We start from the raw sequence: 15,817 nt of genomic DNA, 5'->3' as shown, positions 1-15,817 counted from the left end.
GAGAATCAGGAGTGCTCTTCAGGGGGAAAAAAAAAAAAAAAGTAGTTCTGTGTTTATGAAGAAGTTAGAAACAATTTTTTTTGGATTGCAGACAAAAGATCAGCAACTAAATGAAGTGACTTTTAGAATGTTTTTATAAGATTATCTGAGATCTCTTTCTTTAAAGCCTACCCAATAAAAATCCATTGCTCCCAAAGGCAAGGAAGCGGAAGCCTCATAGGGATGCAGAGTAACTGTAGTTAATCAAAGGTAATGGTCAGATCTGCCATGCACAGAATGCTAAATGCTGGGAGAACGGCAAAATAAGGGAGAGAGATTGCTCTTGGGAGCCTACTGTTTCTTATTTTAATAAAGGACAGCTATAGTCCATAAAAAATTCATTTAATTTTACTCCCTCTTGCTGAGTCCTATATCACAGTCGTTCAGTGCGTGAGAGATGATTGTTCTTACTGCCAGAACTGCAAATTTGCAGGGGTTCTGGGAAATCAGTATTGCTGCTTCCCATTGTACAGTGTCACCGCTACCATCAAAATTCAACTACGACCATAGAAGATAAAGGCAGAAAGAAGGTTTTTTTCAGGGACATCCCACCTAACCATCTACTCTTAACTGCCTTAGTTTTCTTCCCTTCCCCATAACTCTCTTTCAGCTTTATTCTTTTTAATCTATCACGATGGAACCTGATTTAATTTTGATCATTCTGGAGTTTGGCTTGGAGGTCTTTAAGCCAGCAAGTCTGTCAGATAGAATTACCTCCAGGTTTTTCCATGCATAATGCCTTTTTCACTTGGAAATCTTGTGCAGGTAGAAAAAGATTATAGACATTTGCCCATATTTTTTGCATGTGTGATGCAGACTTGGAGCAGCGATTCTTACCAGACCGTGGAGTGTCTGGAAGTCCATGTGAATACTGTGCACTGGATGCAGCATATCCAACTGTCCTACAACGGACCAGATCAGACTCTGTGCAGATATTCAGATATTTGTGTACACACTGCATATCTACAAATCCACTATTTCCAAAATGCCGTACAGCACAGAGTTATGTCCTGTGATTCCTTCCACTGGTGCAGCATGTGTGAGTGATCCTGCTTTGGATTAGCCTGTTTTCATCATAAGAATAATTACTCTGTAAATGAATGTTTGGTTTTGTTAGGGACCGTGTAAGATCTGGGAGTAGTCACATCTTCTGCAATTCCGCAGTACTTTCAAATTGTGTTCATATCTCACTACTATCGGTGTCATTTGGGAAAGAGGTTTGCTTTAAGAGAATGCTGTAACAGTATTCTCAAGAAAACTGACTTTTAGTGACCCAGCACTTTCTATTTCAGTGGAACTATCTGCTGTTTTTCCAGGCTGATTGCAGCTTTAGTACTGATATCAAAGGATACCCTGATCAGAGGGGATCAGTGGGCGAAAATGTGTTCAAAAATTCTCAAAAAAGAATAATGATTGTTGAGTGTCTAGTTTGATACATTTAAAGTGTTCTGATGTTTCCAAAAGAGGCACTCTGGGCATTTCTGAGAGTTTAGGACCGCGATTCAGCAGGGATTTAACACCTTGACTCAAGCTGCACTGACGACACATACACATCAGTGGTACATCCCTCAGTTATTCATGTTATAGGTACTAAAAGTAGTTACACTCTTGGACTTGATGATCCATATGAGTCCCTTCCAACTCGGGATATTCTTTAATTGTTGACTGATTGCACACAATTAATTCGTTACTGAAGTACATTGCATTGTTAGCGTTGTTGTCACCATAAGCACCACTGTCAGGTGTCACTAAAGATTTACAGATCTGGCATTTTATGTCTAAGGCAACTTCTCTAAGCCAAGCCTGAAACATGATGAGAAGCTGATGTTGGGGAAATTTACAAAGTCCCTGCGTACTACGTGGAAAATTCAAAGCCTTGTTGTGTCCTGGATGTCAAACTTAAAATCATTCGTGTCTTTTCCTAGCATTGCATTGCTTCGAAGTGAAATGGAAGTCTGTTTCATTTTGCTTGTGATGTCACTTATAACACAGAGAATAGAATACAGCAAGAAGAGGATGCTGCACTGTTGTGTTCCAGGCTGGTAACAGTTCAGCCTACAAGCAGGTTCAGAGCAGCTCCAAAAGAGCTTTGTACTGGTCAAAAAGCAATACCTCTTCCTTACGTTGAATAGTATCTGACAGTGCAAATAGCTCATCTGTAACTAATGCACGTCTTGCAGGATGTTGGCCAGTGTGGGTACTCTTTGTAATTATTTTTTAAAAATAGTTTCAATTCGTTATCCTTCACTGATATCTGCTGTACGGGCCAAGGCATTAGAAAAAAAGAATGGCAACCAAGTTCAGTTTATCAAAAAGTCAGCCATGCTTTCCTGTCTATCAAAACTTAATGTGAAGATTTTATGTATGAAATTATTCTGAAAGCAAAGGTTTCCAATTTGCAAACCAATCTTTGAGAAGAATAAGTGCTCTCGCTGCGTTCACTGGCATTGCAGAATAAATCTGTGTGACACATGACAAGCACGAAAGGGCAGACCATTCATCATGGGGAGTGCGGGCTGCCCTTGGATAGCATCCCAGGCAGCTTGCTGGTTGCTGCTGATGAGTTAGCACAATCAAAACCAGACCAGCTGAGTCTGCATGAAGGAAAACGGCGCATTTAATATCAGAAAGGTGTGGTGAAGTCAAGCATACAGGAAGCCAGTCATGTCCTGAGGATACAGAACCATATGCAAGCTAATTGTAGTAACAATGCTTGGTGTCTGGCGTTTGAAAGAAACTTCACTAAGAATGGAAGCGTATATTAGATTTCCAGATCTTAAATGGGAAGCCAGAGGCCATTCCACTTTATTTGGTAATGAAGAAACTGTTCGGTTTTGGCTGGCAAAGGGAAGAAGCCAATTGCTTGCATTCCTTTATACTTTTTTTTTTTCTTTTTTCCTTTTTTTCCTTCCTGTTAAAACCAGAAACCAGAAAAAAAGAGGATAGGGTCAATCATAAGGTCATATTTATTTTGTTTATTGTCCTCTGTGGATACCGCTGTGAGAGAGAATGAAAGTTACAAGCCTCTGAGGAAGAGAAAGGGAGAAGAAAAGGCATCTTTCTAAATCAGTTTTAAAAACAATACACAGCCTTCTGTACAGCAGCTTCTAATTAGCACAATTCTTGTATAATGTCCTATTATTCCATGAAATCAAATGGCTTTGGAGAAAAGTGTACTGTTTTCTCAGCATTACTGCAATCTGATTATTTTCATATTAGGTCGCTGATCCTCCCTGTATTGAGGCCAATGGCAAAATTCCAGTTGACCTCAATAAGGGAAGAGTCAGGTCTTTATTAGTTTGTAATTACAGGGATTACAGTAAGACATGATGGCATCATAACTGCTCCAGGCCAAGCTTTCACAATTACATTGCATCTGTAAAGTACCCAACAATGCTATCGTGATAAAGAAGGAAGATGTGATGCTCTGCATTGTATTTCATGTAACTGACACACACAAGGCTCACCAGGAAATTCAGGAGATGGGAAGGGACCTGAGGAGGTCTCTGTTTCCACCTCCTAATCAAATGAGATTCAGCAATGAAATTCAGACCACGTTATTCAAGTCTTCGCCCTTTTCATGCAAAATACAAGGCATAGGAATTCTGGTACTAAACCATTTTTTTCTGTCTGCTACATGAGGAATGGATTGATGTCATTTTGTGAAGTAATTCTGAATGAATGAGTCGTTTTTAACTAAACTGTTGTTAATGATCGTGTAAAGTGCCTAGATGGAAAAGATGTTTCCTCTGTGGAGTTCCACACACTCATGGCATTGTATCTGGCAACTAGAATTTACTTTATTTCACTTTTCTGTTTTCTTCCTCTTCTTTGTCCTCTTTTCAATTTGTATTTGTAAAACATAAGTCATTGGTTTAATGTAACAAAGGGAGATTATTTCTGCCTTTTAAAATTAACTTTGATGTTTGGGCAAGGCTATGGTCGGTAGTGTTCTACTATTCAGATGCTGATGAGTGAGGTGAGCAATCATCAGCAGAGAACCACTACTGTGTAGGAAAATATAGTGGTGCAGAATAGGAAACTATACAAAAGCCAAAAACTCCCTCCGAAAGAGCTCATTGAGGAAAGCGTTAGTGAGACACTTGCAAATCAGTGTTTCAGGGGGGAAATAATTTTGAAGTTCATACAATGACTAGAATTGCAAATAAGTGCAATGATCTCTCTCTGCATGTTGTTCTGTTGTAGGCATCGAGCTGATCTGTGAAAAGGACATTGACCTTGCAACACAGGTTCAAGAACTGCTGGAATTCCTTCATGAGAAACAACATGAACTGGAGCTTAATGCTGACCAAACTCACAAGAGGTTAGAGCAGTGCCTACAGCTCCGGCACCTACAGGCTGAAGTCAAGCAGGTGAGAGTTTTTAACTGTGCTTCGGGTTCTTAAATAGGTTTTCAGCCATTACAATACCTAGTAAACCAGTATCTGCTAAGTCACACAGCTTTAGGTGGATGATCTTAATCCCTCTTTCCTTAGCAGTACTTGATTTGCTCACAAATTACAGCATGATCCTTTACAAATATAGAAGGGCTCTGTTCCACATCATGGCTTTGTGAGCAGTTATGGAAATTCTGTACGGAGCAGACCCCTTAGCTTCTCAACTGGAGTATGCCTCGAACTGTGTTCTGGAAATAAATGATTTGAGCTGGGATCCAGGCTGAAGTTTTGTGGAAAATTGCCCCAGAGCAGAGGATAACTAAGCAGTGACATCTGAGCAAAGAATTACAGTAGTTTCACCTTTTTGTTTATTGCTACACATATTGGCCTGAAGGAATCTTCAACATTATCTGGGTGAGATAAAAGCTTCAATCTGTGGTCTCTGTGCTAGGATTTGCTTAACATCTTAGTTCTGTGACATTCCCTTTCTTCCAGATTTCATTTTAGCTATGGTGGTCATGTTCTGCCTCCTGTGTTTTCCCTTGGTATTTTATTTGGGTGCCTCATATTTCAGTATTACACTACACTTCCTGCTCCAGAGGTGACTCTATGCTTCAGTGTAGTGCTTATGTCTGGATTGTAATATGATCTTGGTATCATTAGAAAGAAGAGAAAGATTTTTCCAGACACATGATGTATTCGGGTTTCCATTTTACCAGTAGAAATGGGGGGGGGAGGAAATAATGAATATACTGAGTGCTCCCTAACTGCGATCACAGTTATTCCTTCTTCAGAAATGAATTTTCGAGTGACATTTTATCTGGATTGCTTTTATCATTGCTGGCAAAACATCCTTCACTCTTACACAGCTTCCAAGCTAGAAGCTGGCAGCACCAACATCAGTGCACACGTTTGCTTTCAGAGTTCACTTTGATTTAATATTTTGCAACCATAAATGGAACTTGCACAGAACTCTTCTGAATTTTGATTTTGAATATGTGGCTGATTTGTATTTCTCTCCTCATAAGGCTCTGCAGCTCTGCAGAGTGCAGTTTTCTTCTATAAAAGAGATCCTCTCTATGATATTCATAATCACTGCATTAATGTCAGAATATCACTTATTTCCAAGGGTTCCCAAAGTTTCTTGGACACTACTTCAGTAGCGAAGCTTAGAGTTCTGTGCAGTAGATTTATGACTAAGTAGAGCCATTTTAACTGAAGACAGAAGGTAGAGAGGAGCAATACGTGTAGCTGACCCCACTGACCAGGATGACAGGCAGGTTGGTCAGCCCTGCAGTGCTCACAGAGCCGTGCAGTGCAGTGCAGCGCTCTGCGGGTACCTCATGTTACTTGCCTCACTATCAAGAGACTTCTGGGCTTTCCTATTCTGCAAACCAAAATCTAACCAAAGGAAATGGTTTTAGGATTGAAATATCTAATGCTGTGAGAGAACAAACAGCTGCTTTGAATTAGTATTTTCTTAACATAGCTTGGGACCATCAGAACTTTTATTACTGTGCGACCTTTCAGCAGGCCAATTGTGAAGAATCATTGTATTTGTTCAGCTGAGTAATAAGGACTCCTTTGTTTATTAACCTATAAATTACCACAGCTACAGTTTCCCTTGGAAGGAGCAAAGGTAAAATATATCTGTGCTCTATCTATTTGGTTTCCTGGAGATGAGTCATATTCCCAACCATTTAGTGAAATTGGGAAATATATTGATTTTGGCTTGCAATTCATCTCCACTCTGGTCCAGATTTCCTTCACCTTCATTTTATTGCATATGAGATGATGGGTGATCTCATTACCAAATTGCGCTCACTCTTGCAAGTCATCTGAGATTTGGTTGCCACCAGACACCTACTGTAGCTGTGCTTACATTCTGCTGACATAGGAAAATTGGTCAAGGCTGCTAAGCGTACATGTGTTTGCATTTTGATATAATGACTCGTGGACATACAAAGTCTTTTAACCATCTCTATCTATTTAAGTTTCATTTAGGAGGGTTTCTGCTTTAAATCATACGCACCCAAGATTTGAATGCCTGGACAATGAATTGAAGTCTGGGGCTGTAAAAGAAGAACGATTCAGAGTGAGATGTTCTGTGAACTGCTTTAGCGTGGAAGTAGCATAGACCAGTGATTCACAAACCCTTTGTTATTCAGAAAAAATCCTTCCCAAGACTGATTTCCCCTCACTTGGATCCCACTCATTTCCGACAGAAACTACAGAGCTTGGATCGCTCACTGAGAAGTGATAATACAACAGAGTTGTGATCAGTTTCAAGAACAAGCTGTCTTATGCTGTGCTTGCAGCTGTTTGGCTTCCAAAACCCCTCACTTTACATCTTTGTGGTTTTTTTTTTATTTATTGTAAGTGTTGAACATCACATAATACAATCCCAGATACTGTCACAGTATCACACTACACTTATTTTCCAGGTTGTTCTTTACAAGTGTATTTGGAAATCTTTATTCACCTTTTATCCACCCACCGTTATTCTTTTGGCATTAGATTTGCTTCCAGGTGGGTGTGCCCATAGGATGACAGCAGTCAGTCATTTGAGGGATGCTGAAAAACTGGCTTTTTCCCTATTTAATACATCACAAAGTTCTGGGAAGCTGGAGTAGAGTTTTGAACATGGCTGAAATTTTCAGCCGGTTGTGAAAATGTCAGCCCAAATGGAAGCTGATGCCCAGGGGGCCCTGTTTGTATTATTTTGGGGGAAAAATAAAGTCAATTAATATACTGCTTTTTTAGTGTGCAGACTCAGTATTTTCTACAGTTTAAGTGGCCCAGGCTACCGTATATCACAGTCTATCAAATATGAAATGATGCATTGCTTTATGACATACTCACATCAAGTTTTTCCCAGATATACCCATCTTTTTTAACTTCAGCTTTTGGTGCCATGAAGTAGGCAATAATATAGCCTTCTTGTCAGATGGATTATACAAACTGCCAGCCAAGAAAGACTGCCATATGATAACCCGTTTTCTTTTCCTCTAAATCTTTGTTGCATTTCCCACAGGAACAATAATACCTACTGATGAAAGAGAGAAAGCTGACAAATGAAATCTTCCACGCTGTTGTAGTGAGCAGATGTAATTTCCTGCAAATCAGGGTCAGCTACACGTGTTGATGGTTCCTCTTTATTCCTCCTAGGGAAAACTCATTTTCCTGCCCCACAGGGAACTGAATGGTTATAAGTAGGGTGATGCATGATGTAGGCATAAAAAATAAAACAACAGAAAATCCCTATTTCTTACAGACGATTTAATGGATCAGTTGGTGTAAATGATGGCACAAAAGGGAAATTACTATGTAGAATATTGCGACAAAGTCGGTTTTGGAGCTTTGTAAATCACAATCTAAAGTTAGGGCAGTGTATGGGCAGTCAGGATTTCTTGTGCATCTGTGAATTGAATTCAACAACTTGCAGGCTTCATTGGAATAATTTGACTCCCACACAGGTAGAAAATAGGCTTTGAGCCAACACAGCAAAGAACTTGCATGTGCACTCTGGGTAATAATTTTTCAAAAGCATGCCTTAAAATAGCAGAAAATGTTGCTGCTTAAATAAATGAATAAATACAAGCTTGATAGATTAATTACATACGTTTGGAATTTGATTCTTTAGTCAAAACAGCAGGCATTTCATGTCTACAGGTAATCTGAATGTCTCTGAAGTAAAGCCCTTTGACTAAATATAAAATGCAAGACATGGAGTTTCTTCCTAGCTCTGAATGCAGGTGGAAACTCCCACTGCATCTTAAGTGTGTGTTAGATGAAACCAACTGCAATTTCACCTTACTCCCTGAGCTCTGACTTTTGCATGAAAGAAATACAAACAAGTGGAGCAGAAGAGAGCTGCAGCATGACCCCGCAAAGTCCATAACTCTGGGTAGAAACTAGAAATTATCATAGAGTCATACCCTGGAAGGGACCTTAAAGATCTTTATGTTTAATTTCAAACCTCCTTGATTATGCTTTTTGGTTTTGCTATGAAGTGTTTGCATAGAGGAGTAGTCATTTTTTATGATCGCATCTTGGAAATGAGAGTTCTTTGCCATCTGACTATCCTCATGTAAATACTTTCAGAGTTTTCATTCCTTATTAATAGCTTCTGCAGTAGGAACTTTCCCTCCAACAATTTCTGTCACTAAGTCCTTATCCTGGGATTTATTTCTTCTCACTGATTCAGCCTAAGACAATGTTGGGCAAAATAGCTTTTTATGAGTTGGTCTGAGACACTGTTTGATGAGTGACAACAGAAATTTTTGCACTGAAGCACCCCTTCCATAAGCATATCCTTTCTTTGCAGGTGCTTGGCTGGATCCGGAATGGTGAATCAATGCTGAATGCAAGCCTTGTCAATGCAAGCTCCCTCTCTGAGGCTGAGCAGCTCCAGCGAGAGCATGAGCAATTTCAGCTGGCCATAGAGGTAACATGAGCAAATTAATTTGGTTTCTTCTTCCCAGGTGAACAGCATTCAAAGGGTTATCTCTTTGGCATCAGTCATGGCTTGCTTGAGGGAGGGAAGGGGTAAAAACTTCAGAAAATTGACTTTGCATTAAAATCATAATGCAACAAGAGAATTTTATTTATCATCTGGAGCTATTTTTTCTGCTGTCAGATACCAGCCTCTCCATTCCTGAAAATGATGCTCACACATCTTCTAATAATTTCTTTGTTAAAAAGTAATAACATTTAAATTCACTAAGAGATCTGAAGGCAGAAGTTCATGGAGTCATTCTCTTTCCATGTCCAAGATTTACTGATCATTTCAGAGCTTTCATTTATGAGTATCTTTGATACTGGGTAGTACTCTCATTGGTAGATGTTTGATTCAACTGTTCTGTTTTTGATGTTCCTTCAAACTCCCCCATCCTCAGCTTAAGCATGAAGTAGGAAGGGCTGAACTGAGCTGAACTGAGCTCATGGCCCTGCTTGCCCTGGAGTAGCACATCTTCAGTTCAAGCTGGCCCTCAAAAACCAATTCTCTCACTCATGGTGTAGGGACATGGCAGGAGAAACAGTGCCTTCTCTGAGCTGCTTTACTTTGGATAAGAATGTAGTGGAAAATTACTACACCCCCTCAGCAAGGGACTGCAGTGAATCACAGAATCATAGAATCATTAAGGTTGGAAAAGAAAAGACCTCTAAGATCATCTAGTCCAACAGTCCACCTGTCATCACCATGCCCATAGTGCTCACACTGTGGGTCAGCACTTCATAGACCTTTGCCATTATGAACACACTTTACATTTGCAAGCTGTGCTCTCTCTAGTTATATGTGAGAGGACACATTGCTTCCTCCTGTTCCTGCTTAGCAGGGTGTATATGCTTCCCCATCTATCTGTTAATTGCTACAAAGTAAAGAATTGGTTGGCAAATCCCTTTCTGTGGTTTGAAAAGCTAAATCAAAACTAAACCAAACTTTAAGCTACTAAAATAATATTCCCATAGTGGAGATTTTAAGAGATGACCAAAAAATAGAGACTCCTTATGTCTACTGGTAAACTTCAGAGCAGTCAATATACGTTATAACATAGCTAGTAAATACAGAGTTTAGATATTACCAAATGACCAACTTTGATCCAGCTCCACTCACAGTCAGGACGGAGCAGCTGTGGCAGCTTCTAGAGGGAAAAGGAAGGGGTTTCCTATCAATGCTGTATGAGCTGGTGGGTACCACACCATGCTGACTGCATCCCAGCAGCTACTGCTAGGTAGCAGTGGGGGACAAGACACCCTCCAGCTGTGTTGTCACAGCTTGCTGCTGTTGGGGAAGGGCTTGGGTCTGCTAGGAAATACAGATCACAGAGGGAGAAGTAGGCTACAGCACTGTAAGGGGAAAATAAGTTTTCAGAGGGAGAAAACACTAGATTAAACATTTAAACTGTTCAAAGCTCAATATGGGGAAGTGATCAGCAAAGCACATGGGGCAGACAGTCCTCTAAAGGCATGCTAGATGTGGAATTGATTTTCAGTTAAAATCCTTTAAAGTCTATTTAAAATAAGTATTACAACTCTAACATCAGTACAGCAGCTGGATATTAAATTTAACCAGTTGTTCTTGAACATCTTCCTAAATATTTCTGCCAAGAATTAATCCTTTTTTTTTGCTAATAGCTTTCCTTACATTGCATAATTCACCAGTGTATCACCAGATGATTTCAAGCGTCTTTCAAGGTTCAAGGATTAGATCATAAATGTATCACATGAGAATTTGTCAGCAGCAGTTACCACTGAGATGCAGAACAGAGGAGACTTTGGGAGATTTTAGTGCTTCTGTTCAGAAGATTAAAATCAAATACTGGACTAAACCTGAACACAGTTACTTGGGGGCTAGGAAAGGCTGGAGGCTATTTTCCCCTCGTCAACCTATGAAGGAAGCTGTAACCATTTGGTTAACTGAGAGATGCTAATGCAGGCTGGGGAATGGGACAGATCACTCAGTCCTGCCTGTAAGCCCTGCAGCTCATGCCAGCAGACTGCCTGGCAAAAAAACCAACTCACTGGGGTTTGCTTTTGCGCCTGCAGCCTGTGTGTGATGCAGTCAGCACTGAGCACAGGTGGGGTGGGAGTTCAGCACAGTCACTGCCTGCATTGGGGCTGTCCAAAGGGGTCCTCCAGGATTCCCATCCTCACCCAAGCTGTTGTACTAGGGGTAGTGGCTGGCCAGTGCAGCTAGCCTATCTCAGCCAGTGCTTGCTTTAATAATGTTGCAAATGTACATGAATAACTGAAGCTAAAATGCTTTGCAGAAATGAACTGTTAACTGGAGATAACAAGAAATGTTTCGCTCTCTCACATCTCCATGCTTACACCTCACTTCACCTTTCTACCATAAATCTGGCACATCTGTACAACCTCTCTCTCCTCTCATCGTGCACAGTCCCTCTTTCATGCCACTTCCTTACAGAAGACACACCAGAGTGCCCTGCAGGTCCAGCAGAAAGCCGAAGTGCTGCTGCAGGCTGGGCATTATGATGCTGATGCCATCAGAGAATGCGCTGAAAAGGTGGCCCTGCACTGGCAGCAGCTGATGCTGAAGATGGAGGACAGGCTCAAGCTGGTCAATGCCTCAGTGGCCTTCTACAAAACCTCTGAGCAGGTGAGAAGTACTGTGTAATTGTTCACAGTCTAGGACCTTTCTGTCAACTGATCAGGCAAGTGTAGTCCTCAGGTACCCCCAGCCAACAAACACCAATGTGAGTGCACTCCCACGTAGCAGTGGTGGTGGATGTGGGTTTTCTACTCTGACCTCAAGTGCAGAGGGTCTTCTGCTGGCTGTGGATCTCACAGCATTAGCAAAATGAATTGAAGTGACATTTACTCCAGGAACACAGCAGTGCTCATCCAAACAGGGAAACTGAAGGCTGAACTGGTCAAAATCAAGTTTCAAAAAGACAAATTGAAGTATATACAATAATTTTCATCTTGAAGTTTTCATTGAAGCAGTATGGAAGCCATATATTTTTTTACTTTATTTTTATTTTTCTTTTTTTTTTTTCTAAATTGTCCACTTTCCAAAGGGAAGGATTTCTGAAATCCTACCATTTCATTTCAAGTCCTCATGGCATCAGAGTTCATTTCAAGGAATGTAAATCTTCATTTCCTTGAGAACTGCTTGCCATCAATCATTTATTTGTGAGCAGCAAGAGCCAATATTTTCATTAGAAGTAAGATACCACCATGCCAAAAAAGATGCCAAAATATGAAGTGATTTCTCTTAAATCCACCTGCAGCACAGTTAATTACAGAAGTAACCACTGTATGCGGACATAACGTTACTTCATTCCAGGCATCCATGAAGTGTAAAACACATTCCAATTGGCTGCTGGTACAATAGGATTATTTATGCATTGCATAAACCGATGCAACTTTACTGTAGGCAGTAGTGAGAATTAGTGTCATAGCATGGATACTCAACTAGCCTTGGTGATTGTAATTTACTGCAGCCAGGCAGTCTGTGTTAGCATGGACACTGCAGGAACCTGTGCTTTTATGAAAAGAAGCAGTGGCTTTCATTAAAATTTCTGTTGTTATCAGCACACGGTTAGTTCCTCAATTAGACAGCCAGATTTGGAAAGTTTTTTTAACACAGCTAAAGATGTCATTGAGGACCGAGATAATCCTTAACATCAATGCAGGAAAAAATCCTTGGGCCACTTTTTGGTGTCGTTTGTTTAATGCATTTTTAAGAGTGCTTAAAATTAATTCATTCCTTATAATGAATGTCTTTCCCTGTGGAGGGTTTCAAATAGATTTACAGTCCCTAATGCACTCAGGATTGAAAAGAATTACAGCTGTTGGAGGATTGTGAGAAATGAAAACCATTTAGGGATTCATTAGTTCTTTAGACAGTCAAATGTGCTGGCCAGAATATGCAGAGCCAGTGATTTATCAGTTTGGTCTCTCTTCCTATTTCCAAGTCATAGACAAGCATACTACAGTGCCCACCAGTTCATTGATGAGTTGTGTCTGTTCAGCAAATGGTTGGGGCAAAGGTCATTCTGTCTCGAGTGCTCATAAACTTGCTACTTTCTCTCAGGCTCCATGATCTGTGACCCCTCGCAGTCTGATCCCTGACAGGATGGCAGTAATTCATTGGATCCTGACTTCTCTGAGTACCTAGAAATGCAGCTGGAAGCACGGCCAGAGAGTCTGTCCCAGCCAGCCAAACTTCTTCATGTCTGTCCTCCCCAAGAGCCCTAAGCTCTCGTTATAACTGGTGCAGCCCTCTTGATTAGATAGTCCCATTTCTCTCTAACTTCATTAACCAAAGTGGTCATGGAGTACCAAAGTTCTCAAGAGCCAAGAAATTAAATGGAAACACTTTTCTATGCCAAAATAACGTGGGGCATTTGCTCTCTAGTATGGGTTTGGGGGTGAGGACTGGTTTGCATCCAAGCAATAAGTGATTTCAGATTGTCACATGCCAGCAGGCATCAGTTCACCTCAGCTCCCCAATCTTAAGATGGATTTTGATGTGTTCATCAGTGGAGTTACATGAAAATGGCCTCTGATAGTGGAGAGCATTGGGTGAGCCTAGAGTATCTTCCAAACTATGCTCTTAAGCATGTGGGATCCTCTGAATTATAACTTATGTTCATATAAAGGTTGCAGGAGTGAGCAAGAAAAGGGTGAACATGGTTAACTGGACCCCCAGCAATAACTGAGTGGATCTTGACTAACCCAGAAGAGAAGAGAGAAATTCCTAATGTGCAGAAAAACTTTTGCTGTTTTTCCTGTGTCTGCATGACAGTTGCCCTCAGGATCTGCATTGACTTGTCCAAGCCTGCTGCACACGGCTTTCAGACTGCACTTGTTTATTTGCCTTGTTCCCATTATTGCACCAAGATAGAAGACCCTCTTGTAAGCCCTGTATGGTGGAACACCTGCATCCACCTGGGTTAAGACATTTAATGTCTATTGTTATCCATAAGTCTTTACAAAAGCTGTATAGGGAGCAGCTAACATGCAGCTGAACAGAATTAGTTCCAGCTTCAGACTTGTTTCAGGAAAGCATTCAAGCACATGTTTTTCTTTAAGTGGGTGCTAAGTTCCATGACTTGGTGGGATTTAAACAGACCTAAAGCACCCTTCAGGAATGGGGATTGTGTTCTGAATGACCCACTGGGGCCAGACTGACCTCTGCCTTGGTTCAACCTTTTGAGCTTCCCTCCTTTCTCCTTTAGAAAAGAAGGATTTATCACCCCTAAGCCAGATGAATTACATCCTGAACAGTAGAGATCACTGTGGGCAAGAATAACTCATAGATCATTCTGTCCAGGGCCTGCTTCATAGCCTGTTACCCTCCATGCCATGGCCAATAGTCTAAAATATTTCGGTCTGAAATTTTTTTGGCTCATAGACTTTTACTGACTGTGTTTCTTCTTGTTATAACTGTGGATAACTGAGTTGTTGTGCTCTGGGTATGTTTCAGGTGTGCAGTGTATTAGAGAGCCTGGAGCAAGAATACAGACGTGATGAAGACTGGTGTGGAGGTCGAGATAAACTTGGACCAGCAGCTGAGATAGACCACGTCATCCCTCTGATCAGCAAGCATCTGGAGCAGAAGGAGGCTTTTCTCAAGGTCTCAGCTTAGTTCAACAATAAATCAGAAAATCTCCCCATTAGGTAGTCAATTTAGAACACTGTTGGTGAGTTTGAGAGGAAGCTCTGAGGCATAATTCCAGTTCATTTACTGTGTGTCTGTCTGAGCCCTAGTCTAATTCCACACTGTTAAATTAGTGATAAGCATTATCATCAATGTTTATCTCTGAGAGATGTCATCAGGACAAATTAGTGATATTTGCATTGCATTTGGAGGATGCTATTTATTATGTTGATTCAAAGCATTTATTCTCAACATTGCATTATAAATGACAGGATTTTGGTGCTGGCGTATATAAATCATCCAGAATTTCAAATTCTATCCTCCAAGCCAATAAGTGCAGAACTGCTAACACCTGAAGCCACTGTTCCTGTGTAGGGCAGCACTGGGCTGAAAACCAAGCTTTCCTCCTGCCTTCCAAGTGCTGCCTTGTAAGAACAGCAGAGCCAACACTGATAAGTCATCTGACAGGCAGCCTCACACCTTCCACTAAAACTGATACCCAATATGAAACTACTCTGGCTTAAGAAACAGTTCCTCTAGACTGCACTTTTGGAAGCTCTTTTTGAGAGAGGGGTTAGCTCTGGTTAGACTGAAAATGTATGGGAGGTACTTGCTCTTTAAAACCAGGTGCTTGATTATTGTCATTAATTTGCCTTAAGATATAAAATCAACTGCTGAATCCAAAATGACTCATGTATTTTAATACATTCATGAGGCTGTAAGTTTCTTAGCTGAGTTTGTTGACTCTTAGCTGAAGCTCCTCCATTTGAAAGAGACATACATCTCCTTGCAAAATAGGCAGAGAGCTGAGTCTCTTTTGCTTTCTTTGCTTGTCTTTACTAACCCTTCTTGGTGGGGTCGTTTTCCTTAGGCCTGCACACTGGCTCGAAGGAACGCCGAGGTATTCCTCAAGTACATCCACAGGAACAATGTCAGCATGCCTGGAGTTGCAAGCCATACCCGGGGGCCTGAGCAGCAAGTGAAAGGTTGGTGCACTGATGTATGACAACATTAGAGGTCTTCTTTGGTTCTCCCTCTGCTAAGCTCCAAGTTGGTCCAGAATAAAGGAAATACCCATCTACCTGTGGGTAGTTTCCTTTGGTCAAAAGAGCACTGTTTACAATCAAACTATACATCTGAGATGTTTGACGTGTTTCTAATTCTCTGCTGAATTAAACATTTGTTAATCTGTGCCTAGCAATGCTGTAAGGTACTGATAAGAGTGAGCAAAGCAAATCCACAGAACGAA

At 40.8% G+C, this 15,817-nt stretch overlaps 1 protein-coding gene across 10 annotated transcripts in view; it reads left to right on the top strand.

Moving 5' to 3' along the window:
- The window catches only part of KALRN (kalirin RhoGEF kinase), a 447,706-nt gene that overhangs the window by 303,188 nt on the left and 128,701 nt on the right, over window positions 1-15,817 (top strand). For 8 of the 10 annotated variants that reach the window (XM_090143648.1, XM_090143647.1, XM_090143645.1 and 5 more), the window contains exons 15-19: window positions 4,246-4,412; window positions 8,764-8,883; window positions 11,341-11,559; window positions 14,395-14,544; window positions 15,440-15,554. In XM_090143648.1, the coding sequence (XP_089999774.1) occupies window positions 4,246-4,412; window positions 8,764-8,883; window positions 11,341-11,559; window positions 14,395-14,544; window positions 15,440-15,554 (771 nt within the window). The remainder of the gene's footprint in view (window positions 1-4,245; window positions 4,413-8,763; window positions 8,884-11,340; window positions 11,560-14,394; window positions 14,545-15,439; window positions 15,555-15,817) is intronic. The other 2 variants (XM_031590658.2, XM_090143646.1) reach the window with 1 other exon arrangement.

This window comes from Phasianus colchicus, chromosome 7, assembly GCF_987193195.1.
Source record: "Phasianus colchicus chromosome 7, bPhaCol1.hap1.1, whole genome shotgun sequence".
NCBI classification, from domain to species: domain Eukaryota; kingdom Metazoa; phylum Chordata; class Aves; order Galliformes; family Phasianidae; genus Phasianus; species Phasianus colchicus.
This window is presented reverse-complemented; position numbering and strand designations above follow the sequence as displayed.